Source organism: Hippopotamus amphibius, chromosome 10 (genome assembly GCF_030028045.1).
Source record: "Hippopotamus amphibius kiboko isolate mHipAmp2 chromosome 10, mHipAmp2.hap2, whole genome shotgun sequence".
Classification (NCBI taxonomy): domain Eukaryota; kingdom Metazoa; phylum Chordata; class Mammalia; order Artiodactyla; family Hippopotamidae; genus Hippopotamus; species Hippopotamus amphibius.
The window spans coordinates 106,651,980-106,677,479 of NC_080195.1; the positions used below are offsets into that span (position 1 = coordinate 106,651,980).

The window sequence follows — 25,500 nt, forward strand, 5'->3', positions numbered from 1 at the left end:
CTGGAGGTACCACACTCTATTTCAAACTATACTACACAGCTATAGTCATCAAAACACTATGGTACTGGAAAAAAAGCCAGACACATAGATCAATATAACAGAATAGAGATTCCAGAAATAAATCCACACCTATATTAGCAATTAATCTATGACAAAGGAAGAAAGAATATACCATGAGAAAAAGATATCCTCTTCAGCAAATGGTGCTGGGAAAAATGGATGGCTACATGCAGAAGAATCAAAATGGACTACTCTCTTGCACCAGGCACAAGAATAAATTCAAAATGGATTAAAGTTTTAAATGTAAGACCTGAAACCATAAAACTTCTAGAAGAAAACATAGGCAGTACACTCTTTGACACTGGCCTTACTAATACTTTTTTTGGATATGTCTCCTCAGGCAAGGGGAATGAAAATAAAAATAAACAAATGGGACTACATCAAACTAAAAAGCTTTTGCACAGTGAAGGAAACTACCAACATAACGAAAAGGCTGCTACTGAATGGGAGAAGGTATTTGCAAATGATACATCCAATAAGGGGTTAATATTCAAAATATATGAAGAACTCATATGACTCAACATCAAACAAACAAACAACTCAGTTAAAAAATGGGCAGAGACTCTGAATAGACTTTTTCCTAAAGAAGATATACAAGTGGTCAATAGGCACATGAAAAGATGCTCAACATCACCCATCAGGGAAATGCAAATCAAAACCACAATGAGATATCACCTCATACCTGTCAGAATGGCAATTACCAAAAAGACAAGAAACAACAAGTGTTGGAAAGGATGTGGAGGAGGAGGAATCCTCATGCACTATTGGTGGGAATGTAAATTGGTACATCCACTATGGAAAACAGTATGGAAATCCCTCAAAAAATTAAAAATAGAACTACCATATGATCCATCAATTCCACTCCTGGATATTCATCTGAAGCAAACAAAAACACTAATTTGAAAAGATATGTGCACCCCTATGTTCATTATAGCATTATTTACAATAGCCAAGATATGGAAGCAACCAAGTCCCCATCAATAGATGAATAGATAAAGAAGATATGGTATATACACATATATGGTGAAATATTACTCAGCCATAAAAAGAATGAAATCTTGCCCTTTGTGACACCATGGATGAAACTAGAAGGTATTATGCTAAGTGAAATAAATCACGCAGAGAAAGAGAAATGCTGCATGATTTCACTTATATGTGGAATCTGAAAAAGCAAAGCAAATGAACAGACATAACAAAAGAGAAACAGAGTTATAGAGAACAAACAGGTGGTTGCCAGAGGGGAGGGGGGTGAGGGAGGAAAGCAATAGGTGAGAGAGATTAAGAGGTACAAACTTCCAGTTGCGAAATAAATGAGTCACAGGCGTAAAATATACAGTGTGGAGAATAAAGTCAGTAATTATGTAATATCTTTGTATGGTGACAGATCATAACTAGACTTACGGTGATCATTTTGAAATAGATAGAAATATCAAATCATTATGTTGTATAATAGGAAAACCATAGTTTTGTGGGCCAATTATACCTCAAAAACAAACAAACTCATAGACAAAAGGTCAGATTTGTGGTTACCAGGGGTGGGTGCTGAGGGGAGTTGAACTGGGTGAAGGGCCAAAAGCTGCAAACTTCCAGTTATAAGATAAATAAGTGCTAGGAATGTAAGATAAATAAGTAAGAAAGGTGTAAAATAATTACAACTTTAACAACTCGAATATTAATTAAAACAAGTAGCTGTAAGTAATACTCTGCATATAAAAGCCTCCTTCAGATATTATAAATCTCAGTTGCCGTGTTTAGGAGCCTTTGGATGGGTTCTGTTACTTACAACCAAAAATGTCTTGAGGGAGACTCAGTTTCTCCCCTAACCCTATTACATCATGTTTCTACTCTGTCTCAGTGTCATAGATCTCACAGTTATACTTCTAAATTTTGTTCTGCTTATGACAACCCTCCAAACATTCGTGGGTGGAGAAGATGCCTATTTGGATGCCTGTCCTCTTTGGTGCATACTGTTTCTCCCCACCCATAAACCTCCAAATCTACAAGGTTCAGAGGTATCTTGCTGTCATAATGATATGATTTGACGCAGTATTTAGACTTGACTGATTGGCCCAAAGTGACCACTAACCCAAGCAAGGCTAATAAGAGTGCGAGTTGAAAGAGAGCCTCAGACTATCTCTAGGTGGCTAGAAGGATCATATGTTGACCAAGGAACTGGGAGTAGCTTAAATCTACTGTTGGAGACTGCAGAGCAGAGAAAAAGGGTCCTTTTAGAGAGAGAAGAATTAAGCTGATGGCAGAGAAACAGAAACAAAAGATGGAGAGCATCCGGGTTCTAGTCTGCTCCAGAAGCCCAGTCAGCTGCACATTGACTTGAGTGTTGGGAGACATCTGGCACACTATTAACAATTCAACTCTCCCTTCTGAATAAAATGGAGTCAGTTTCTATTATTTTTAACCAAAAGAATACTATCTAATATGCCTGGAAAGATATTAAACTCTTCACATGAAGCAAACTCATGGGTTTTATTTTAAAAAGAAATAGCCGCTTGGTTGTCTCAATTAGAGGAATTTTCCAGTGTAGATCTGATCTTTGTGTTATAAGTACTGGTCCAAGGTATGTCCCCTGATAAGTCCACAAAATCAAATTTACCTAAAACTCTACTCTTAGAGTAACTCTGGCCTGATAATCACTTGCAAAACACCAAACACTGAGTATAAGAAAGTTACAGCCAATTAACCACTTGCGACTTGTGAACCATCTCATTATACTTAGTCTATTGGAAGATCTCCAAATTGCATTATATGGTCTGTGGTTGAAACTGTTAGTTCACCATTGTCTCCCAGCAAAAGCTACATTTCCCAGCCCCTCTTGAAGGCAAGGCAAGGCCATAAGACTAAGTTCTGACCCACAGAAAAGGAGTGGACATGATGGGTGCAACTTCTGGAACATTCCCTTAAAGGAATATCCCAAGTCTTTTCTTCTTTTTCCCTTCCTTCTGGAATATAAACATGGACTGGCAGTAGGAATGGCCAGGCTAGACCACAAGATAGAAGTCATCTGTTGTAAATGGCGAGCAAAAATCTAGAAAGAGCATGGGTCTTCAGCCCTACTTACATTTAGATCTTTCCATGTGAGAGAAATAAGCCATCTTATTTAAGTCCCTGTTATTTTGACTTTTGTTTCAGTAGCTGAGCCAGTACCTTAACCATAACACAGCCTTTACATGGAAAAACAGAGATGAATGACTGTTTTCTACAAAAGGTAGCGTAGCCAAAAGCAAAACTTTAAATCCATGAAATTCACTCATTAAACAAATGTTTATTGAGTCACAAAGGTCTGAATGTGGACAGCTGAGCACCCTTGGAAAAAGTGTCCAGGCTGGTGAAGCAATCTGGCTCATGTGAGATGAGGAGTGCCCAAAGGAACATGGGGCATTCAGCTGAGGGAGGGGAAAGGTTAGGATAGGCTGGAGAGCTGTCAGCAGACTTAGGAAGAACTCATGTGGAAGAGAGGATAGACTTGCTCCATGTGGTCCCAGGGGGCTGAAGTAAGGCCAACAGGGTATGCAAGGAATTGAAGCTCTAAGATCCGAAGAGTTCCATGTCAGTTTCAGTTCTTGGCTTTAAGCAATAGAAGCAGACTCTAATGTTTTAGACAAAACCAAAAATGATATTTGAGGGCAATCACAGAATTAACCATATACCAGACTACTGGCCAGGAATCGAGAATATCTGGAGGGCTGGTTAGCAGGAAGCATAGCCACAGCCATGGAGCAGACAGGGTCTGATCAGCATGATGAATGACTTCTAAGTGGTCCTCACGTCACTGAGTCATTCACTCAGGAGTCAGAATCATGAGAGAGAGTCTTATGGTTGCGCCAAGATCATCTTCCATTCCCTGACTGAAGGCGGGTGGACTAGGGGAAAATAAGGTCCCTGTTGACTCTGACGTGGGAGTTAGGCACCACCTCCAGGAGGAATCAAGATAGTATCAGACAAATATCCAGTGCTACCTCTAATGATTCTTTCAAAGGCCGTGAATCTGTGACCCGTGTCTTGGGATTGGGAGGAATTTGTCCACTCAGAGAAGTTATCTCCTTTATATATTCCTCACATATGCTTATACACTCTCTGCTGAATGATTCCAACCATGAAAGATTCACTACCTCACAAGCTGTTTTTCATGTTAGGATGAAATAAAGGCAGGGGGTTTAGACCCCACCTGACACTCAAGACCCTCTAACTTTGGTCGCACTTTTGTAGAGGTAAGTCCTGTGATTCTTCTATGGAAATCTTTCTTCCCATTCAACTTATTCACTCAACGTTACCATCCTCTGACCCCATCGAAACATCTTGTGTTTATTCTCTTTACTCCTCTTATCTATCTAAATGTTATCCATTCTTCACATTCCAGCTCAAATCCCACATCCTACATGAAACATTCCTGAACCATCCCAGCCCAAAGTAACTGTTTGGAAGTCTTTGCCCATACTCTTCATTAGGCAGTTAATCACTCTCTCTTAAAATGTTTTCTATTTTTTAGAATTGATACTTACATATTGTTAGGTAATTTAATTTTAAACATACTTATATCCTCTCTCTCTACCTGGATTATAACTTCTTGAAGACATGAACTATTTCTTATCTAACTTTGCATCTCCTATAGAACTTAACAAAATTCTTACCACATGGACTGTTTTTCCCTTAATTTATATGAATACCAGAGGTTGGTATAGTCTTGACGCATTATCCAGGAATTTGGGGAAGGGGAAACAGGGGAAGATGAGGGTAGAAGTAAGTCATGCAATAACTTAAAATATCTTTCCTCAGACTAGAATAATGATGTGAATGATTTATATTTTTTTACAGCTTTTTTGAGATATAACTGATATGCAAAATTGCACATATTTGGTAAGTTTTGACATATGTATACATCTGTGAAACTCTTGCCCTAATCAAGATAATAAATATAGCTCACTCCCCAAAAGTTTCCTCACAACCCTTTGTAATCTCTTTCATTAGCTTCCACCTCAAGCAACCACTGATTTGTTTTCTGTCACTATAGTTTGAATTTTCTAGAATTTTCTATAAATGGAATCATACAGTATGTACTCTTTTTGTCTGGCTTCTTTCACTCAGCATAATTATTTTGAGATTCACCCATACTGTTGAACATATCAATAGTTCACTCCTTTTTATCGCTGAGTATTCCATTGCATTAGCATATCACAATTTATTTATCTTTTGATGGTCATTTGAGTTGTTTCCAGTCTTTAGCTATTACAAATGAAGCTACTATGAACATTTGTACACGTCTTTGTGTGGACACATGATGTCATTCGTCTTAGGTAAATACCTAGGAATAGAATGGCTGGGCCATAGGGTATGTCTACGTATAACATTCTAAGAAATTACCAAAATGATTGCACTATTTTTATTCCCACCAGCAGTGTAGGAGAGTTGTAGTTGCTCCATCTTCTCACCAATATTTGCTCTCGTTTTTTAAATTTTGGCTACTATAATGTAGTGGTAGCTCACCGTGCTTTCCATTTGCATTTTCCTAATGACTAATGATGAACATCTTTTCATGTGCTCATTTATCATCTTCTTTGATGAAGTTTGTCATATCTTTTGTCCATTTTAAAAACTGAGTTGTCATATATACAGAATCTAAAAAAAAAATGGTACTGATGAACCCAGTGACATGACAAGAATAAAGATGCAGATGCAGAGAATGGACTGGAGGACACGGGCTTGGTGGGGTGGGGGTTGGGGGGCAAAAGGGAAGCTGGGATGAAGTGAGAGAGTAGCATAGACATATTTACACTACCAACTGTAAAATAGATAGCTAGTGGGAAGTTGTTGTATAACAAAGGGAGATCAACTTGATGGTGGGTGATGCCTTAGAGGGTCAGGACTGGGAGGGTGGAAGGGAGTCGCAGGAGGGAGGGGATATGGGGATATATGTATAAAAACAGCTAATTCACTTTGGTGTATCTCAAAAGCTGGTACAAGAGTGTAAAGCAATTATATTCCAATAAACAACTTAAAAAAAAAGTTGTTTTCTTAGTGGGGAGGGTTGGGGGGGAATGAATTGGGAGATTGGGATTGCCATATATACATTATGAATAAGAAAAAAAATCAAATTGTACACTTTAAATATATGCAGTTTATTGCATGTCAACTGTATCTCAATAAAAGTTCTTAAAAAAATGAAAAAAAAAAAAAACCTGAAAAACACTGAGTTATCTTCTTACTGTTGAGTTTTGAATTTCAAGTTTCTCTATATATTCTGGACACAAATTCTTTATCATACATGTGATTTATAAATATTTTCTCATGGTCTCTGACTTGTTTCTTAGCTATGTCTTTTCAATAGTGGAAGTTTTAAATTTTGATGAAGTCCAATTTATCAGTATTTTCTTTTATGGATTGTGCTTTTAGTGTTACAACTAAGAATCTTTAACTTAGGGTCACAAAGATTTTCTTCTGGAAGTTTTATAGCTTTATGTTTTACCTAAATAGGTTTATGATAAATTTTGAGTTAATTTTTGCATATGGTTTATGATTTTTGGTTTTGTTTTGTTTTGTTTGGCTGCACCACGTGGCTTGTGGGATTATAGTTGCCTGACCAGGGATCAAACTTGGGACCCCAGCAGTAGAAGCTTGGAGTCCTAACGACTGGACTGCCCGGGGATTCCTGGTACGAGGTACTGATCAAGGGTCATTTTTTCAAGTAAAGACATCAAGTTGTTCCAGAGTCATTTGTTGAAAAGACTATCCTTTCTCCACTGGATTGCCTTTGCAACTTTGTTGAAAATCAATTGACCATATGTGTGTGGATCTATTTATTTACAGACTCTATTCTGCTCTGATGATTGTTGTATCTATCTTTATACCAATATATCACTGTATGATTTATATTCCTATAATGTTTTAGATAAAGTGCTTTCACCCGTAGATATAGAGTTGCATTCATGTTGTGGACTCTGGAGCCAGGTATTTGTGTGCAAATCCTGGCTCTAGCACTTACTGGCTCTATTGCTTTGGGCAAATTCTTTGTGCCTGTGCCTCAGTTTACTTATCTATAAAATGGGGATGATGACAGTATCCTTTCATCAGATTGCTGGGATCATTGTGTTGATACCAAAAAAAGAGTATGTAGAACACTCAATAAAAGTTTTCTTTTGTATAACTTCCTGCATAAAATGATCACAGGAGTTAGGTATTATTGTTCCCTTCTAGAAGATAAAGAACTTAATATGAAAAGAGATTAAATGACTTGGCCAGTGCCACACAGATAAAGTCTACACTTAGGTCTTCTGACTTTAAACCCAGTGTCTTTTCTATTCCATCTCTGAGACTATAATGGGAGCCCCAGTCTTTTTACAATCTAACCTCCGAAGTTATTTTCTATCACTTCTACTGTATTCAGTACTTTAGAAGCTAGTCTTTAAATCTGGCTCCCACTCAAGGTCAGGGAATTATATGCAGTATAATGCCAGTAGGTAGGGATCATAGGAGACCATCTGAGAGGCTGCTTATGATAAGCCCCTTCCCTTTTCCAGGATTCTCACAAGTCTGGTAGGTCGGGTTGTGGCCAGAGGCTTCTGAACTATGGAATGAGAAGATAGTGAGAGTATTCCTGAGCCAATGACTTTGCCTTCCCCTCATGGAAAGAAATCGAATCTTAGCTCCTTTGTTCACCGCTGCACACTGGCCACACCTTTTAAGTAGGAAGTGCAGTGTGAAGCTAGGCTCATGGAAATAAAGGAGGCATCAAGGTTGAGCCAAGCAGTTTTCTTCTACCTTTCGGATGACACAAGAAACATGTTCATATGAAGCACAGAAGTGGGTATCTCACTCGTTAAATAAATAACTCCTTTAGTCAGCAAAATTTACTCAGCACCTACCATGTGCTAGTCCCTCTATTAGGCACTGGGGGCACAAGAGTTTCTTCTCTCATAATTTTCATGTTGATTGTTAAGGCCACAAAATCAAGAGGAAATTACATAGTGTTAGTTCAGGTTCTCTAAGAAGTGGATACCAAGATAGGAGAGATTTCTTGGAGGAAATGCCTATGAAGGACAAAGGGAGGGAACCAGAGAAGGTGGGGAGGGCTTTCAGCCTGCATTATGGGTCTGACATCTGTGCAAGGCTTGGGGGAGGAAGGAGAGGTGGGTAGGGAGAGTTTTGCACCACAGCGCAACTCCAAGAAAGGATGTGCCAGGCCACTGGGAAGTCCTTGAGCCCAAGTCACCCACACACTGTGTGTAACAGAAGTGAGCCTGGATTTGTACCTCCACAGTGTTCAGTCCTTGACTGGGAGCAGCCTGAGGGCCATGTGGCCTCAGCACTACTGGAGCAGTGGCTTCAGAGGGACTGCAGCTAGGGATCCGAGCAGCGTCTTTTCACATCTGTCATGTGCATGCAACAAGGTATGACTAGTGTCATGATGAGGTGAGCACACGTGCTAAAGGAGTACAAAAGAGGTGCACCTAATCCAGACTTTTAGGGTTAGGGCAGGCTTTCTGCAATGCAGTGGTCAAAACCAAGACCTGAGCAGAGAGGAGAAATTAGCAAATTCACACATACTGCTGATGCAGGTGCAAACTGGTGCCACCACTTGGAGAAACCATTGGTGCTATGTAGAAAAGCTGAAGTTTTGCACACCCTGGGAGGTAGCATTCCACTCCTAGAGACAGCAGTTAGAGGAACTCTTTGCAGGTACACATAGATGCACTTGTCTATGTGGACAGGAATGTTCCCAGCAGTATTATTTGTAATAGTCACCCACCAAGGAAACAACCCACGTCCATCAGCGGAACAGATGAACTGTGGTACCATGGAATAGTGTCAGCAATGAAAATAAATGAATTTACAGCTACATTCAATAACTTGAATCATAAACACAATATCGAGGGGGGAAAATCCAAGACACTCATACAACATTTAAAAAGCAGGCAGAAATGAGCTACTGCTTAGGGAATGCATACACAGAGGGTAAGACCATAAAGAAAAGCAAAGAAAGTGGGGAGAGCTGGGGTTGTGTTTCTGGACAGGCACAGAAGAGAATTCTGGCTTGTGTGATTCTGGGGTGCTTGTTGAATAACTTTTCTTTAAATTCTCCATATGTGTTTCATGAAATCTCTGTATATTTCATAATTTAAAAGGAGGGGCGGTAGGAGTAGTCTGGGTGCAGGGAGTGGAGTGTGTTCCAGGCAGAGGGCAAAGGACAGGCGGGGAAGTGAGTGCAGAGCTCAGGGACTTGCACACACAATGGGGTGACGTGGTGAGGAGTGGCGAGGTGCTGGAGGCAGACAGGAGGCCCCTGCAGAAGGAAGGGCCTCTTAAACCTCTGTTAAGGAGTTTGGACTTTACCCAGAAGGTGACAGGGAGCCACTGAAGTATTTAAGCTGTGGAGAGACTGAATCAGATTTACATTTCCAGAAAGATCCTTCGGCCCCCGTGTGAGGATATGCCTTACGGTATCCAGGTGAGTGGCAGCGGCAAGGTGGGGAAAGGAAGAGGGTTCCTGGTCCTGAGTGTTGCGGGTGGCTGGTCTTCCTCACCGTCAGACTAACTGCCCTGCTATGCTGCCTCTAGGGACCTGTCATTTCTTAATCATTGAATCATTAATAACAGGAAGAGAGTCTCTTATCTGGTTGCTCTCCAATGTCTATCAGGCATATTATCTATCGATTGAGGTGAGAGTGTCACTCTGGGTCCCAAAGGCCACCTCATTAAGATCCTGAACATTTTGGTGCAGAAGGGAAAAGAAAAAAAGCCAAAGGATTTGTATAATAACTGATCATTCCAAAAGTTAACCCTTCGTAGGGATCATTTAATAATAGCACCATATGTAATGATTCTTTATCACTAAAATGACTGTTTCATTTGCAGTAGCATTGTAGAGGAGCACTTGGTTAATACGGGAAAGTTTTCTTGGTGATTATGTATTTAATACTAAGGTCAGTTGTGGACTTCTTTATCCAAGTCAGGAACTAAATTTCCAAGATATTTTGTGCATGTTCTCCTAAGGCCTCAGAAAACCTAGGCTGAAAGTTCAAGATGATTTGTTGGGAGAGGAACCACCCAATTGGCCCCCAATTATCTTGTAATTTTAATTGTATGTGAGGGAAATTTTTTTCTTTCTGGCAGCACAGATAGCTGCTATTGCTGCCATTGCGTTTATTTTCTAAAATATGGGCAATTTGAAAAAAATAGATACTATCGAAAAATAAAATAGTATATCTAGATTTGAAACATCTAAAGTATAAAATCTTCCTCCTAGCAGCTTTGGAGGAAGTTGGCTACCTACTAAATACCTTCTGCAGTGAAAATAATCATTTACCTCCTGAATACGTTCTCTGTTGGAATTCCCTCTGCCTCCTACACCCTCTTGCCTAGCTGTCATCTTGCTTTGTAAAAGGAAAGTCAACGAAGTTCACATCAAGGGCACAGCTCTGTTTTGCCAAGGCAAACTTGACCCTGAGTCATTGGGGGCTGCACAGCTATTACATGTAACCTAGTGCCTATGGGACATGCCTCTTTCACTAAGTCTCTGTTCAGTCCTGTCTGATGATAACGTGGACATTGTCACAAACGTGCATCAACAGAGCCCCAGCAACACAGGCTGGGATGATCCTCACACGGGCTAGACTTTGAGATGATATTTGTATGAATGATGTTCTTACCAGGAAGTGCTGATGTTCTTACCAGGACGTCACGACACCCACCTTTCAACACTCCTTGGGTGGCCAGATCATTTAGGTGGTGCTTCTTGTGCAGGCTTCAGGACTGTCACCTTCCTTCTTTTGGTGAAAGTCTTAAACCGGGAGAGTATTTCGAGCAATGAAAGATACCTAGGTTCTTCAGAAGATTCTAACATTTCTTTGAAGATTTATAAAGGTAAGACAATCGGAGAAAAAAATACCAATACACTGAGTTGTAATATAAGCTTTATGAATTAGGAGCTGAGGAGATACCACACGGGGGTGTGACCAGCACAAAGGAAAGTCAGTCCAGAATGTTTGTTGCCATTGTTGACACTTGCCTCCTAGCTATCCCTCAAATATCCCATCAGTCTCCAAATCCTACAGATTCTACCCCTAACACTGCTTCCTTCAACCTCCACGAGCCCGCACCCCTCCTTTGGCCTGCACGATGTCCTCTGAGCATGTTCCTGCTTGCACACGTGCCCCCTTTGAATCCATTCATCCCTGATCACCTCCAGCCTTGAACCTCCTGGCTCTTGCCCCTCTCAGGCCTCCCCCTGAATAACTGTCTCCCTAGTTTATTTTGTTGGGTGTCCCCGCCTTGCCCAGGAAGCCTTGCCTCTCCACGACCCCTGTAGATGCTGTTTCATCCACTGCCAAACTTCTCCAGCTCCCGGCCTTTGTTCATTTAACTAAATCTAAAATCCTTCCCCGTGTGTTCTCCTGGATTTTGCACTTGTGGAGGAAGAACGTAAAGCTGTTTAATACCTCCAACATTATCGGCATTTAACATTAAGAACACCTGTGGGCCTGTAATAGGCAGTGGGGGATATGTCACAATAATGTTAGAAGAAAAACGAACTGCTTCAATAAGTGAAGATGCAGGAAGTATTTTGTCTTTTTAAAGTTGTAAAGTTAAAAAATATATTACACATTTCTTTCTTGAAAAGAGATATTGTGATAAGGAGAACATCTCCCACAAACATCCCATAATGTATTTGCAGGCGAGGATAGGCAGGGGTGAAAGTAAGAGAACATCCCATTTAAGCAAACCTTTGCTTTATCTTTTTTATTTTTCCTTATAAGTGCCCAAATTTGAGCTGCACCCCGCCCCAAAACAAAACAAAACACTTATTTTTTCAAAATTAAAAAAATAACTTGGAAACGGGTGGATTACAAGAGGGGAAAATGTTTAGGTAACTCCCCAAATGCCTGACCTAATAATATATGTTGCACACAGGATTTCATTCTGCAAGGCACACAACCAATAGCACGTGCAGGCTGACGGGGTGAGAGAGGTAAAGATTAGTCTAGGTATTTCCTAGAGCCTTGCTGAGCAGACAGAATCACAGGCAAATCAACATGGCCAAAAGGATGGAAAAGGGTAGGCAAGGGGTGTGGGTAGGGGGCTTAGGAAACACCACCGGTTCACTGGTAAAACATTTAAAAACAAAATACGTGTGAAACATTGTGACTTGCGTGTGGGCCATCGGATGCGGAACAAAGGTACGTACTGAAGAGCCAGGCAGAGAAACAGGATTTTACAGGTCCCCGTTCTGGGAGCAATTAGCGGCTGAACAGCCCCAGGTCTTAGTGAGGTGGGATTCAGGAGGGGGAGCCCACGTTTGCCAGAAATGGCTGCTCCCTTTCATCAGAGAGAAGATGATAGGCTGATGAGAGTGATGATTGACAGCTTTAAATACAACTCGGTTCCACCGTGGGATTATTCTCTCAGTTGATTGAAAACATTCACATTTCTTCACTTTCTGAGGGTTGTATTTAGAGACACAGGACTATATTTGAGATATCTTTGAGAATTAATGATCTCGTGTGAGCTCAAGGTCAAGTCTCATTATACAGTAATATAAAATAAGGAGGTAAAGGTGGTTAAACTGACCCAGGGCATAAGCTGGGGTTACTTTTTTGAAACAGGATGGGATTTTTGACTTCTTATTTCTTCTTTACTATTCCATCTCATAAAAACTTACTTGGAAGTGAATTATAATTTCTGGCTAATCAAATCTTTAACATATACTATATCAAATGTTTAGAAGACTCTGAATTATGGAGTAATTTTTCTTGTAGAACTGAAACTTTTTGCTCTTTTACTAACACCTCCTCTTTCCCCGCTTCTCCCAGTGCCTCCCAATCGCCATTCTACTCTCTGCTTCTGTGTGTTTGACTACTTTAGATGCCTCATATAAGGGGTATCATATAGTATTTGTCTTTCTGTGTCTGGATTACTTCACTTACATAATGTCCTCCAGGTTCATCCACGCTGTCACAAACGGCAAAGTTTCCTTCTTTTTAAAGGCTGAATAATGTCCCATTTACCACATCTTCTTTACCCACTCATGGACATTTAAATTGCTTTCTGTCTTGGCTGTTGGAATAATGCTACAATCAACATGGGAGTGCAGATATCTCTTTAACATCTTGATTCAATTCCTTTAGATATACAATTGGAAGAAGGATTGCTGGATCAATCATATGGGAGTTCTAGTTTTAATTTTTTGAGGAGCTTTCATACTCTTTTCCGTAATGGCTGCACCAATTTACATTCTCACCAATAGCATACAGGGTTCCCTATTCACCATACGCTCACCATACTTGTTTATCTCTTGACTTTTGGGCAATAGTCATTCTAACAGGTGTGAGGTGATATCTCATTGTGGCTTTGATTTGCATTTCCCAGGTGATTAGTGATGTCAAGCATCTCTTCATGTACCTGTTGGTCATTTGCATGACTTCGAAGAAATGTCTATTCAGTTCCTTTGCCCATTTTAAAATCAAGTTATTTATTTATTGCTATGAGTTGTATGAGTTTCTTATATATTTGGATATTAACACCTTATTAGATATATAAGTTGCAAATATTTGCTCCCATTTTGCAGGTTTCTTTTTCATTTTGTTGATTACTTCCTTTGCTGTGCAGAAGCTTTTTACTTTGACGCAATTCCATTTGTCTATCTTTGCTCTTGGTGTCATATTTAAGAAATCATCACCAAGGCCAATGTCAAGACGCTTCTTCCCTATGTTTTCTTCTAGGAGTTTTATGGCTTCAAGTCTTATGTATATGTCTTTAACTTATTTTGAGTTGATTTGTGTGTATGTGGTATAAGACAAGAGTCCAATTTTATTCTTTTGCAGGTGGATATCCTGTTTTTCCAGCACCGTATATTAGACTATCCTTTTCCCATTGTGCATTCTTGGACTCCGGTTGAAGATCATCGGTTGACCTTATATGTGCTGGTTTATTTCTGGACTCTTTATTCTGTTCCATCAGTCTATACATCTTTTTTATGCTAGTACTGTTCTGATTACTGTAACTTTGTAACACAGTTTGAAATCAGGAAGTATAACGCCTCCAGCTTTGTTCTTCTTGCTCAGAATTGCTTTGGCTAGTCAGGGTTTTTTTTGTTTGTTTTTAAATTCCACGTGAATTTTAGGATTTAAAAAAAAATTCTCTAAAAAATGTCATTGAGATTTTGACAGGGATTGCACTGAATCTGTAGATTGCCTGGAGTAGTATTGGCATTTTAAAAATATTAATTCTTCCAACCCACGAACATGGGTATCTTTCCATTTATTTGTGTCTGCTTTAATTTCTTTCATCAGTGTTTTGTAGTTTTCCGTATATAGATATTTCATCTTTTCGGCTAAGCTTATTCTTAAGTATCAGAGCAATTTTTAAAATTAATACACAAATACTGCAGAAATGTTTTATAATTCTAAATGATGACTATACATTGCACAAAAATCTTTTTTGGAGAATTTACATTTATAGTAGGAAGACACCAAATTTGCAGCTGCATTTTCTATGATTTTATTATTTTTTTTAAATAAACCTGTCAGCATTCTGCTGCTGTGCTGAAAAAAAAAAAAGTTGACGGGGTCTAAAGTTTATTAACAACAACAACAACAACAAGAGATGAAAGAGTAAACAGCTACTGAACATGGGATACTTTTTTATGTTTCACCGCAGAAGTCATGTTTTAATCAGCATTTCAAATAATCAGAGGAGTACAATTTTCCTTTTTCTCCTTTTCAGAAGAAATGGAATGAGCCCTGAGGCAGCCACCAGCTTGGGAGAGTTGAGGGTGCTGCCCATATTGAAGCATTATGCAATCAGGCTCATTTCCTTATGCTACTGCTCAGGTTAGAGGGAGGAAGGGAAGAAGAAGCCAGATCCTCACTCAGCCCTAGGCATTAGGGGACACTATAGCGCTTCCTAGAGGAAATGCTGAAGTTGAAGTCAGCTCATGTTATTGCCCTGGTCTTTGGCTCGGCATATTCCTTTGGGGTCCACACTTGCTCATTCAAACTGGGACATGAGGTTGATAACAGGAGAGATAGTTGTAAGTAGGGACCATCCTGGGAAACCTGTTAACTCCCTTCTGATGGTCCAGAAATTCCTTGCTTCCTTATTTTATTTATTTACAATATTCCACTCTTTTTAACCAAAGGCGAAATTACACTAACCAGGTAATTTGTATTACTACTCCTATGGTTTCTCTTTGGAAGAAAATAGGTGGTGAAGAAGTCCAAGAAAAGAAAATGTCAAAATCCAGGTATCACAAGAAGAGGTTGTGTTCAAACCATCCTTATCTTTGGTTGCGGATGAGAAATAGTAAGGTGTCTGGATGAGGTGACAAAGGAACTCATTCTTGGTTTACACAGAGTGCACGGTAAATCTACTGAACAGAGAATGAGCTCAGCCTCCATATAGTCTGGATCCAAACTTTGTCTCTATTACTATCCGACCTGGGGCTAGTTACATAACCTTTGCGTGTCTGTATTTCTAAATCCCCCAAGGGGGGTTAATAATAGTTCTTGCCTCACTGCGCTGTTGAGACCCTTAGGAGACACGTGTAAAAGCAGCAGCATGGTGCCTGATCAATAGTAAGCGCTCAATAAGTTTCACCTATTATTAAAGCACTGAAAAGTTGACAAGCGTTTTGCCTACAGACCCTTCTTTCTAATGGGACAAGCCTGGGCAGGGGCTACGGTTGCAGGGACTCTATCTTTAAGGACTGGAGCTGGAGAAAAATGCATTTAGTACAACTCCTGCCCGGGAGGGTACAGCCAACGGCTGGAGGGAGGTGAGTTCTGTGTGCGTGTTTGGAGGGGGGTAAGGGATATGCAAGATGAGACTCCTTCCACGCACGATCTCGGACGGTTACTAAACGGCTTTCCAAGCATTCAACTGGTTCTCTAAATGAACGCCCAGTAAACATATGAGCCAAAGTCTTAGCCTGTCCTTAGCAACAACACGTGGGTCAGGCCGTGCTCGTGCAACAACAAATGCCGGTCTGTCCGGGCATCGTTCTCAGTGGTTTATGAGAATCAACTCGGAGGCATCACAGCTCCGGGAAGGAGGTGCCCTTCACATCTCCTTTTCGTAGGAGCCGGCCCAAGGTCAGACAGCCGGCAAGGGACGGGGCGCGACCCGAATCCGGCGGCCCACTGCCTGCGCCTGACGCCCGCTTCGCCGCGGAAGGGGCCCCGGGAAGGCGCGCCAGCAGCCGCGCAGGGGAGCTGTGGGCAAGGGCGCTGGGACTAGCCGCACCCCCCGGGTATGCCCCGCAGAATGGGGGTGGGGGGCGCAGACCGAGGCGGGAACGTTCCGGAACCCGGGTGCGCGGCCGAGGGCGGAGAGAACGCCTGCTGCGGCCGAGATCCCGCGCGGAGAACCGTGGCGGCGGAGCAGGCCCCTCGCGCCGAGGAGCCGCGGGCTGGGGGCGCGCGCAAGGACCAGCCCGCACCGCAGCGCACGCGCACTCGGGGGCGCAGGCTTGCCCGCCGCCCCGGAGAAGACGGAAGGCATGGAAAGTTCCAGCTGGTTCGAGAACTGTACGTAGCCAGCGCGGCGGCGGCGGCGGCAGCGGCAGGGTCGGACGAAGGGGGCGTGCTGCTGCCGCTGGCGGTTCCCGGCCGAAACCGGGGGGCCTCCCGCTCGCACCACCTGCCCGGCCAGGGGGGCGGACTCGGCCGAGGCGGCGCGCCGCGGGGAGCGGGACCGCGGAGGGGGCGCGGCGCGGCCGCCTTAAGGAGGGGGCGTGGCTTGGCGCGCGGGGGCGTGGCTGGCGGAGGGGCGTGGCGGGCCGTCTGCGCAGCTGCCAGAGCCTTTAAGCCCGGGCTCGCGCGGCCGGAGTGTGCTTTCGTCGCCCGGGAGCCTTCCGGCCCAGCCGCCCGTCCGCTCCCCGCGGTCCCCGCCCTCCCGCGTCCCGGGAACCGGCTCGGTTCGGAGCCGCGCGCTGTGCGTCCGGGCATGCCCCGCTACGAGCTGGCTTTGATCCTGAAAGCCATGCAGCGGGTAAGTGACCTTTCCCCGAGAGCCCGCCTTCCCGCGCGGGCGCCCCCGCAGCCTCTAGACCGCCGCCCCTCGCCCTCCCCGCGCGGCCGGAGGGGGCCGGGGCCGCGGGCGGGCGGCGGGCGGCGGGCGTCCGCGCTGAGGGGGCGCGTGGGGCCGGCCGGCCCGGCGAGGCCGCGTGCGCGCGGGAGGCGGGGGTGTGCCGGCGCGGGAGCGCGGCCGCGGGAGGGTGTGCCTCGCACGCGGCCGCCGGGCGGGCGGGGGGCGGGGTGGCCCGCGGGGGTCCAGTGGAAGCTCCGCGGGAGGACACGCGCCAGCGCCCGGCCCCGACCCGGGCCCCGCGCCCGCCGTCGCGAAGCTGCCTCGTCGCCGGCCCCGCCGCCGCCGCCCGCTCCGGCCCAGCCCCGCCACCCACCCGCCTCCGCCTCGCCTCCGCCGCCCGCCTCCACTCTAGCGCCCGCCGGCCGCCCCGGAACCGTCCGCGCTCAATAAAACCTTCTCCAAAGCGTGTTGGTGCGATCTGTCCGGACTGCGGTCGCGTAGGACCGGCTCTCACGTTAAAAAAACATCTTTGACTTTTCTTTTTCTGACTTCAGCGACAGCCCTGCTCCGGGTGCCCTTAGCCCAGTTTCATTCATCCACGTTGTGGCCTTTTTTGCGCCTTCCGGAAGAAACTTTGCCCCCTCTGCTTTTGGTTGCTCTTGAGGCAGGGAATTTCAGGTTTGGAGGGATGCTAAGCGATCCTGCAGTCCGTTCACTCCAGGTAATGGTGTGGCCGAGGACAGGGACCCGCGGCCCGGAGGCAGCTCTTCGTTCTCTGTTCTGGGTCAGGTACTCCTCAAGCCGTCGCCGAAACCCCCATTCTTCCGTGAGGTCGGTAACGTAGAGTGTGGTGTAAGCTTTTTTTTTCTTTTTTTTTTTTCTTCCCCTTTCCCCTCCCCTTCCAGGTATACAAAAACAATAACTACTGTGTTCGAACTTTGGGAACGTAGCTTCCTACAGCGCTAGAGGCTTGGGCACATTGTGTGTTTTGGGTCGATTTTGAAAAGGAGCTGTTAGAAAGTTTGGTTGAACTTAAGCCTGGGATCTCGGTCCTAGCGCTATTGAAAAGATACCAATCACAGAGCCTTAGAAAATTGTTCCGTTCTTTGCACACCGTAAAGTGGGAAAAGACACCAGTGTCTTTTGATGAGGTCTGGAGAGCCTGGTCAGGCATGCCATTGTGTCCCCAAGCTTGTTCTCCCTGAATCTGGGGGAAGATAAGGTTGCATTGTTTAGCCCCTTTCTTGGCCCTCTTCCCTCTATACTAAAACACACTGCTTAAAGAGAACGGGAACAACGAAAAGGAAAGCGCATTGTTAAAAAGGAAACATTTAAAGTTCTGCGGCAGCTGTTTAAGCCCTCCCTTTAACTTAAGGCGTTTTAGGAGTTATCAGAACCTGGGGAATGGAATTATTGAAATTTCTTTTGTTTCACGTTTTAGGGAGGAAACAAGAATCTTTAAAAGAGTCAATGTATTTGAGTCAATGTGTAGACATAGTATTTGTTCATTCCATAAACCTTTGAAATGAAAATTCAAAACTCTTGTCTTTAGCACAGCTGCCAGGTACTGTGCATTTGTTAACAAGTATGTTAAATGTATTTCCTCTGTTACTTTTTTTTTTTTTTTTTTGTATCCTGTACCAACCAGAATTCACAGTCTTTGGTGTGGAGCATACGTTTTTTTTACTCCAGTTCAAATAAGCCCCATAGTGCACTTCGGTTAGAATAATAATTCAATTAACCTTCCTTGAAATCCTGGCAAGGAGTTGGGGGGGGGGGGGTTCCTTTGCAAATAATCAAGGTGAACTCCTCCCTGGAGGCAGAGGCCTCCATGCCTACAGATAAGGACATTGTAACAATGATGAAGTTGTGTTGAAGAGATCCTTGACCTAAATAAAGATTAAACAAAAAACTTCTCTTTTTGTATTGTTAATAAAACTTATTTTTGAGTAGGTTGTAAATGTATAACAAACACAAAGACTTTCTGGTTTTGAACAGTTTTGCTTGCTTTCAGTTTGGGAAAGTTGGATTCTAAAATAAGATCGATACTTAAGGGGAAATGAATGAAAAATGCCACCATGAGCTTGTATATCTTTGACAGGCTTTGGGGAAACCTCCTTTCTAATATGCAGCCGTTTGTGGTTCTGCTGCATGTAGTCTCTTGTATATAACTCCTCAATTTTAAGATGCATATCTTTTATGTTTTTAGATTCTGAAATATATACCTCTTACGGTGTCCCCTTTGATGGCTTATTTTCCTTTCCCACCTCCCTCAAATCATTTATGTATCTTGGAATTGAGGAAATATTCTGTTAGACAACTCATAACAGATGTGGAAGTTGAGAGACTAATATTTGCAGTCTTTTCTTGGATTCCCAGAGAGGTTTTCCTATCTTTTTCTATTTTGTGGTACTCTGTAGGCCTGAAGAGCATTCCTCATCTCTTTAGGCTGTATTACTTTTCTCTCCTTTACTTTTCCCTCCCCCACTGTTTTATTTCCTTTGACCCTCCTAGCTCAGAGTCCTTAAAATTGAGCATAGAAGAGATTTTAAATTTAAGATGCAGATACTGTGTTGAGGCTCTTACAGCAGCATTTCTTGTGTTGGAGACTCACTGCATTGTAGCGCAGACTTTTGTGGGAGTCCCCATGGGAAGATTTCAGGGTGTAGTATATAGAATGAATTGAACTGTATACAGTTGTGTTAGTCACAAGTTTCAGTGCTGTCTTTTTCTCAGTTTGCAGTTGGGATTCAATTATAATGAGCCTCTGTTTTGGTCGCACTTTCAAGTCTGTGCACTTATGAATGTAGATACCAGTCTTCCCAAGAAGAAATTTATTTGCTGGTACCATTTAGCTTGAATTTTATTAAAACATGTATATATAAAGTTATCTTTCCATATTCCCCTTATTTTTAATTTAGCATGAGAAGTAGAGAAATGTAGTTAATTCTGAAAGTTGACACAGTATGGTAAAGGATGTTGTGACACCAGACGCTTAAAGGTGATGACTAAAGCCAGAAAATGTGGTTGCTTAGACCAGTCTTAGACCGTTAGGTAGAAGAGTCTCCAGGATAAAAATGTTTTGAAAAGTCTGGTCATAGGTCAGCAGCACTTCTAGCAAATACGGTTTTCATGCCCATAGTGTGGAAGGACATAGCTGTAGAGGAAAGACCACAAGCCACAGCGTTCCAGGCAGTCTCACTTAAGCATATGGAAGACCTTTTCTGGCAACTGAAAAAAGTAACGAATCGCCTGTGAGATGGTGAATTTTCTCTCCACTTCCACCGTGACCTCTTCCAGTGGGAATGTTTAGGTAGATAGAGGAGGGATCATGCATTTGGTGGGTGAGATCTGACACTGATTTCTGGGGTCCCTTCTCTTGATAGTTTCAGAAATGCCTTAGGTTCTTTGATTTCACTTTGAAATTTGATTTAAAAGATTGGTATTTCATTTCAGCTAGGTAAAGGAGTGAATTGACAGTTTACGACGTTTAAAGCCACATACTGTGTTGAAAGGCTTTTGGGATAGGCTCAGGAAGAGGACTTTGAGGTTAAAAAAAGATCTATGCAGAACATTTATGTTTTTTGGTTACTTAGTTTAGGAACACTTTAATTATCATGTCTTATCACATTTGCCCAGAGGATGATCACAGTGGGCATATTTAGAGTTGTGAAAGCCCTGGGAAAATATTTTTCCTGAAATCTTCTCATAGCTACTCAGGAATTTTTACGTGAAGAATTAAAGGTTAATGGTTTAAATAATCATTAGTTTAAGTGAATACAGGTGTGTACAATAAAATAGCATTTATATATTCTCTTGTATATATTTTTCAAATAGGAATAAAAGAGCAGATAGCTACTTTGGACATCTTAAATTCTTTTTCATTAAAAGATTTCACAAGTTATTTTATGTTCAATACCCTGTTTTTAAATTTCATTGAAAATCAGATTATATTTAAAATTTTAAGATAACATTGAAATAGTTCTTTGTAAGTAAAGTTTTATGACATACCGAGTTTGATTCATGACTTGGATTTTATAAGTTTAGAAATAGAAGAGTAGTGATATTCTAGTTCCCAAAAGTGTACAAAGCAGTAGGTTTTCTGATAATGCAGTGAAGAGTCATCTCTTCTATTTCTCCTCAGTCAAGCCTTTTTGATTAGAAAACCTGGCAAAAGTTGTGTATTCTAGAGTTGTATCCCAAGTTTAGGATCTTGTGAAAGTAATTCCTACCAAGTGTTTGCATTTTAGATACTTTTTGGAGGCATAGGGTCTAATAATGAACTCAAATATGGGACTGGCCAACCTTAGGTCATTGTAGCTTGGCTTGCTTGGCAACATTTGATAACTAGGAACTAGTGATATTTTTCCTGTCAGGTGGTGGCAGACATAAGTTCAAATGGAAACATCTTTGTTCTAGTTGTCAGATGGCTAAGTTAGTCTCTTTTTCCTTCTCAGGAGCCCTCCCTTAACAGCTTAGCCTGTATCTTTAAATAATCACCCTTTGTGTTTTGTCTACTTCAAATCAAACAACTTAAAATAGTTCCCTAGTAATGAAAGACTTGAGCCTTGTGGGCAATGTTGTACTTTCACTTGGTACTAAAGTTTTCTTGGGTTACAGCTTATTGCAGCAGCAAGTGATTGAAGAAGGAGTCCTGTTCCTGCCCCTGAGCTACAGCTAAGGTACAAGGAGTGGCTTGGGGGTAAGGAATCCTTCCTCACCAGACATGGTTTGTATGTATGAAGACTGCTTGTCAGAAGTTTAACATTCTGCACTGTTTTTTTTGTTATCCGTGACTCACACATTCAATACAGATGTTTATTGCTTTTTAAAATCTAGGTGTTTCATATGCAGACTGCTGTTGAATCTTCTCACCTTTAGATTATAAAATCACTTTAAAGAAAACTAAGTTTGAAAGCAATGAGGGAATTCTAAAGTAATGTTTTTCATTTAGTACCTCACTGTGTTTGTAGTACAGGTAGAATTTATCTGTTTAAGAGGAGGAATACATCTTTTTAGTGGAAAGCAATTCTAAGCCAACAAGGATTGTTACCAACACACGTAGTCCATCTCTTAGAGGCATCAAATTTAAGGAATTAGACAGATTTAAAGAAATCATTCAAATTTAGTAAATGTCTGGTAAGTTATCAATTTCTCTAAAGGGAAAACTACCCTCAGAAGTTTGGAAAAAGACAGTTAATCCAGTCCTGTCATCCTTGTTGAACTTAGAGCAAGAGTTGGCAAACTATGTGGCTCACAGGCCAGATCCAACCTGTTGCCTGCATTTGTATGTCCTGTGAGCTTAAGGCAGGATTTTACATTATTAGGAAAAAATTAAAAGAAGGATATTTTATGAAAGTTACATGACATTCACACATCAGAGTCCTTAAAAACAGGTGTGTTGTTGGAATGTAACCCTATTCATTTGTTTCTATTATTTGGTCCTTCACAAAAAAGTTTGCTGACCCCTGATTTAGAGTATACAGACACAATTTCCTAGGTTCACCATTTCTCTCAGCTTCTTATGGTGCTGTTTTCTGAGATTTCTGCTTTGATTCCTTCCTTTCCCTCCTCTTCATATACAGTACCTTTGCTTTCATACGGTTTGACGTTCATGTGGTTTGCCTTTTTTTGGTAACAAGCCAAGAACTCTGGCATTTTGTACTCTTCTGTGCTGCTTATAGACTCCTGGATGTTCCCTTGACACTGCAGACTCAGTGTGGTTCAGACTTAATGAGTGGGCTACCGGAAAACTTGTCTAACTTATTTCTGTTTGTGGCTTCTGTTTTCTGTCACATGTGGCTGAACCAATCCAACTCTTTCTCTTCCTGCAGTCTTCAATCCCATGTAGTCTCCTTTCTGCCCTAGCTGAACCAGTTACGTTTCTTGTTTGGATTCTTGCAGTTTCTTAGGTGGTCTAACATACTGCTGGGGGGAGGATAATCAATGCCTGTAAATATGCTTTTTGGAATGCAAAAATATAAATTTTTGAGATACTTTGAAAGAATTAAATTGGGAGGCATTTTTAAGGAAATAATACAAACCATTGTTACAAAGCATTGTATAGTGATGCCTTTTTGATTACATCATTACCTTCCCATATCAGTTGATTGTGTCAACACCATTGCCAAATTAAAGCACATTTGGAAATGTGCTCTTTTTCAAAGATAGTCAAAATGAAGTCTGGCGTCCAAGGCCACCTGTGATATGACTCAAGTCTTTTTTTGTTTGTTTTGATCTCAGCTCTCAATTTCTTTCATTCTCCATTTCCTATAGTACTGAGCAGAGAAAATTTCTGTAGATCCCTATAAATACCATTCCCTTTTATTTCCTGTGGTGCCTGTGTCACACTGCTTTTCTTGCAATGCCCTCCTGTGTTACCCCATCTCCATGAAAACATGCCCCAAGTTCATTTTAACTCGTTTGGCACATGAAACGTATTGAGGACCTGCACTGTTACGAGTATAACCTTTCCTTTGGACTTGCTTGATGTGTTTCCATGTCTTATCACATGGACCACTTTCTACTTAGTATTACAGCTAATTGGTGAATGTTTCATATCTCCTTTGGTAGGTTACATGTTCTTGAGGGTCAGGTCTGTTTCATTTCTGTCCTCTGCTCTGCTTTGCACAGAAGGTTGATGCTCACTTAGCTGCCTTATGGGGATTCCTGTTGTCATCTGTCTAAAACAGTTCTTGAATATGAGACAGCATGCTGACCTCTTGTGTTAGTAAGTTGCTTTCAAGTCAGAGCACTTTGCACTGAGGGAGTTGTATGCTTACCAGAAGTTGTGTTGGTTTCCAAGACACTTTCCTGGCAGGTAATCTTGACTTTATAATAATTTAAATATGCAAACTGATGAAATCAGTGCAAACTTTTTTTTTTCCCCCTGAAAACCAAGTTGGATTCTTTGGAAAAACTTGATAAAGGTGAGTCACTAAAATAACGGCTGTAGAATTAGATATGGCTGTAATAACAAAGGTTTGGAGGAAGAATAGCAATATTCCAGGATGATTCTGTATGTAGACTGCTTTACGAGGACTTCTGAAAGCTTTCCACTTTAATGAAACTGGAATGGAGGTTGTAAATGATGCATTTATAGATAAGTTTAGATCAAGCAGAAGGAACTTTGGTTAGCAAGGAGCGCCACATCATCAGTCCCATTCTCCAAGTACTTGACTCCGTGTTAAGACTGGGAAATACATTTATATGTTAAGCATAGGTAAAATGTTTAAGGTATGTATGTATGATTTTTTGATTTCCTATTTTAGCTTTAATCCTTTTTTTTTTTTTGCTACTATTGTGTATGATTGTTCTGGATACAGAGGCTTCTGCTTCAGAAAGTGCTCTGATTTTTTTGTTTTCTAAATGAATAGAAGAACATAAGATCTGAAATGAAGATCCTGGTTGTGTTATGTTGGAATAAACAAAGAACTGACACTGGGACAGCAGAAAGAGCTTTAGAAACAATGAACCTGGTCTTGGTTCCTGGTACTTACCTGCTGGGACTCTTAACCCTATCTGTAAAATGGGAGTGATCCCTTAGTTGGAGAGTCTTGAAGATAAAATGGTAACTTGACCTTGCAGGTAGTAGGTATTCAGTGTGTCATTAAAGTGACTTTGTGATCTCATGCAAGTTATCAAATTTGTGTAGTTTTCCATTATTCCCACTTTATTAATGAAGAGACTCCATAAGGTAAATTTTGTTGTGTCAGCTACGTGAATCCAAGACTGAGTCAAACCTGGAATGTAGTACTTGCTCAAAAATGTTTGACTTCGTGAACGTGAACCATACTGCATAATAAGCTTGCATACTAATTAAGCAAGGTCGAGCTTTTGCGTCCATGAAGTGTAGAATGTGTGTGTGAGGGATCCCGTGAATGAACTCCAACGCCTGGAGAAGCCTCTCTGTCGGACAGACGTGCAGCGTGTATTCAGCAGCTCCCAGCCTTTGCCAGGCCGAGTGCACTGGGATTCCTCATCAAGAACCGAACTGTTTGCAACCGGGCTTTATGGTCATCTCTCTCATCTGACCTTGTATAACTAGTACTTAGACTTAATGTGTATTTTAAGTGAGAAGGTTGGGAAAAGTGAAGAATAAGGAAAGATCTAAAGGAAAGAATTACTTCAGATAGGCTGTTAAGTGTCAAGGTGATTTGAGGCAGGTAGGGAAAACTTAGTGTTTTAATCTTCAGTGAATGTTTGATTGCTAATTGCCAAGTTGCTAAAGCTTTAGGGATGACCTTTTCCAGTAAAATCAGCACGTGGAGCAGGTAGATCGTAGCCTGATTGATTTCTCCTGCTATGTAGTATCTTCAGTTAGTGTTTTACTTTTTATTTTTCATGGAGCAATGTATTGTAAAACTGTGTCTTTTAATTGTTGATTTTAAGAGATTTTTTTCATTC

At 41.8% G+C, this 25,500-nt stretch overlaps 2 protein-coding genes across 3 annotated transcripts in view; both read left to right on the top strand.

Moving 5' to 3' along the window:
* The first annotated feature begins 16,038 nt into the window (after positions 1-16,038).
* The window catches only part of SLC5A3 (solute carrier family 5 member 3), a 36,911-nt gene continuing 27,449 nt past the window's right edge, over positions 16,039-25,500 (top strand). The window contains exon 1 of one of the 2 annotated variants that reach the window (XM_057696465.1): positions 16,039-16,157. The gene's annotated coding sequence lies outside the window, so the exon portion shown is untranslated. Of the gene's footprint in view, positions 16,158-16,918; positions 17,056-25,500 lie in introns of those variants that run through there. The other variant, XM_057696464.1, reaches the window with a different exon arrangement.
* The window catches only part of MRPS6 (mitochondrial ribosomal protein S6), a 65,848-nt gene continuing 56,677 nt past the window's right edge, over positions 16,330-25,500 (top strand). The window contains exon 1 of the mRNA XM_057696441.1: positions 16,330-17,055. Within this exon, the coding sequence (XP_057552424.1) occupies positions 16,330-17,055 (726 nt within the window). The remainder of the gene's footprint in view (positions 17,056-25,500) is intronic.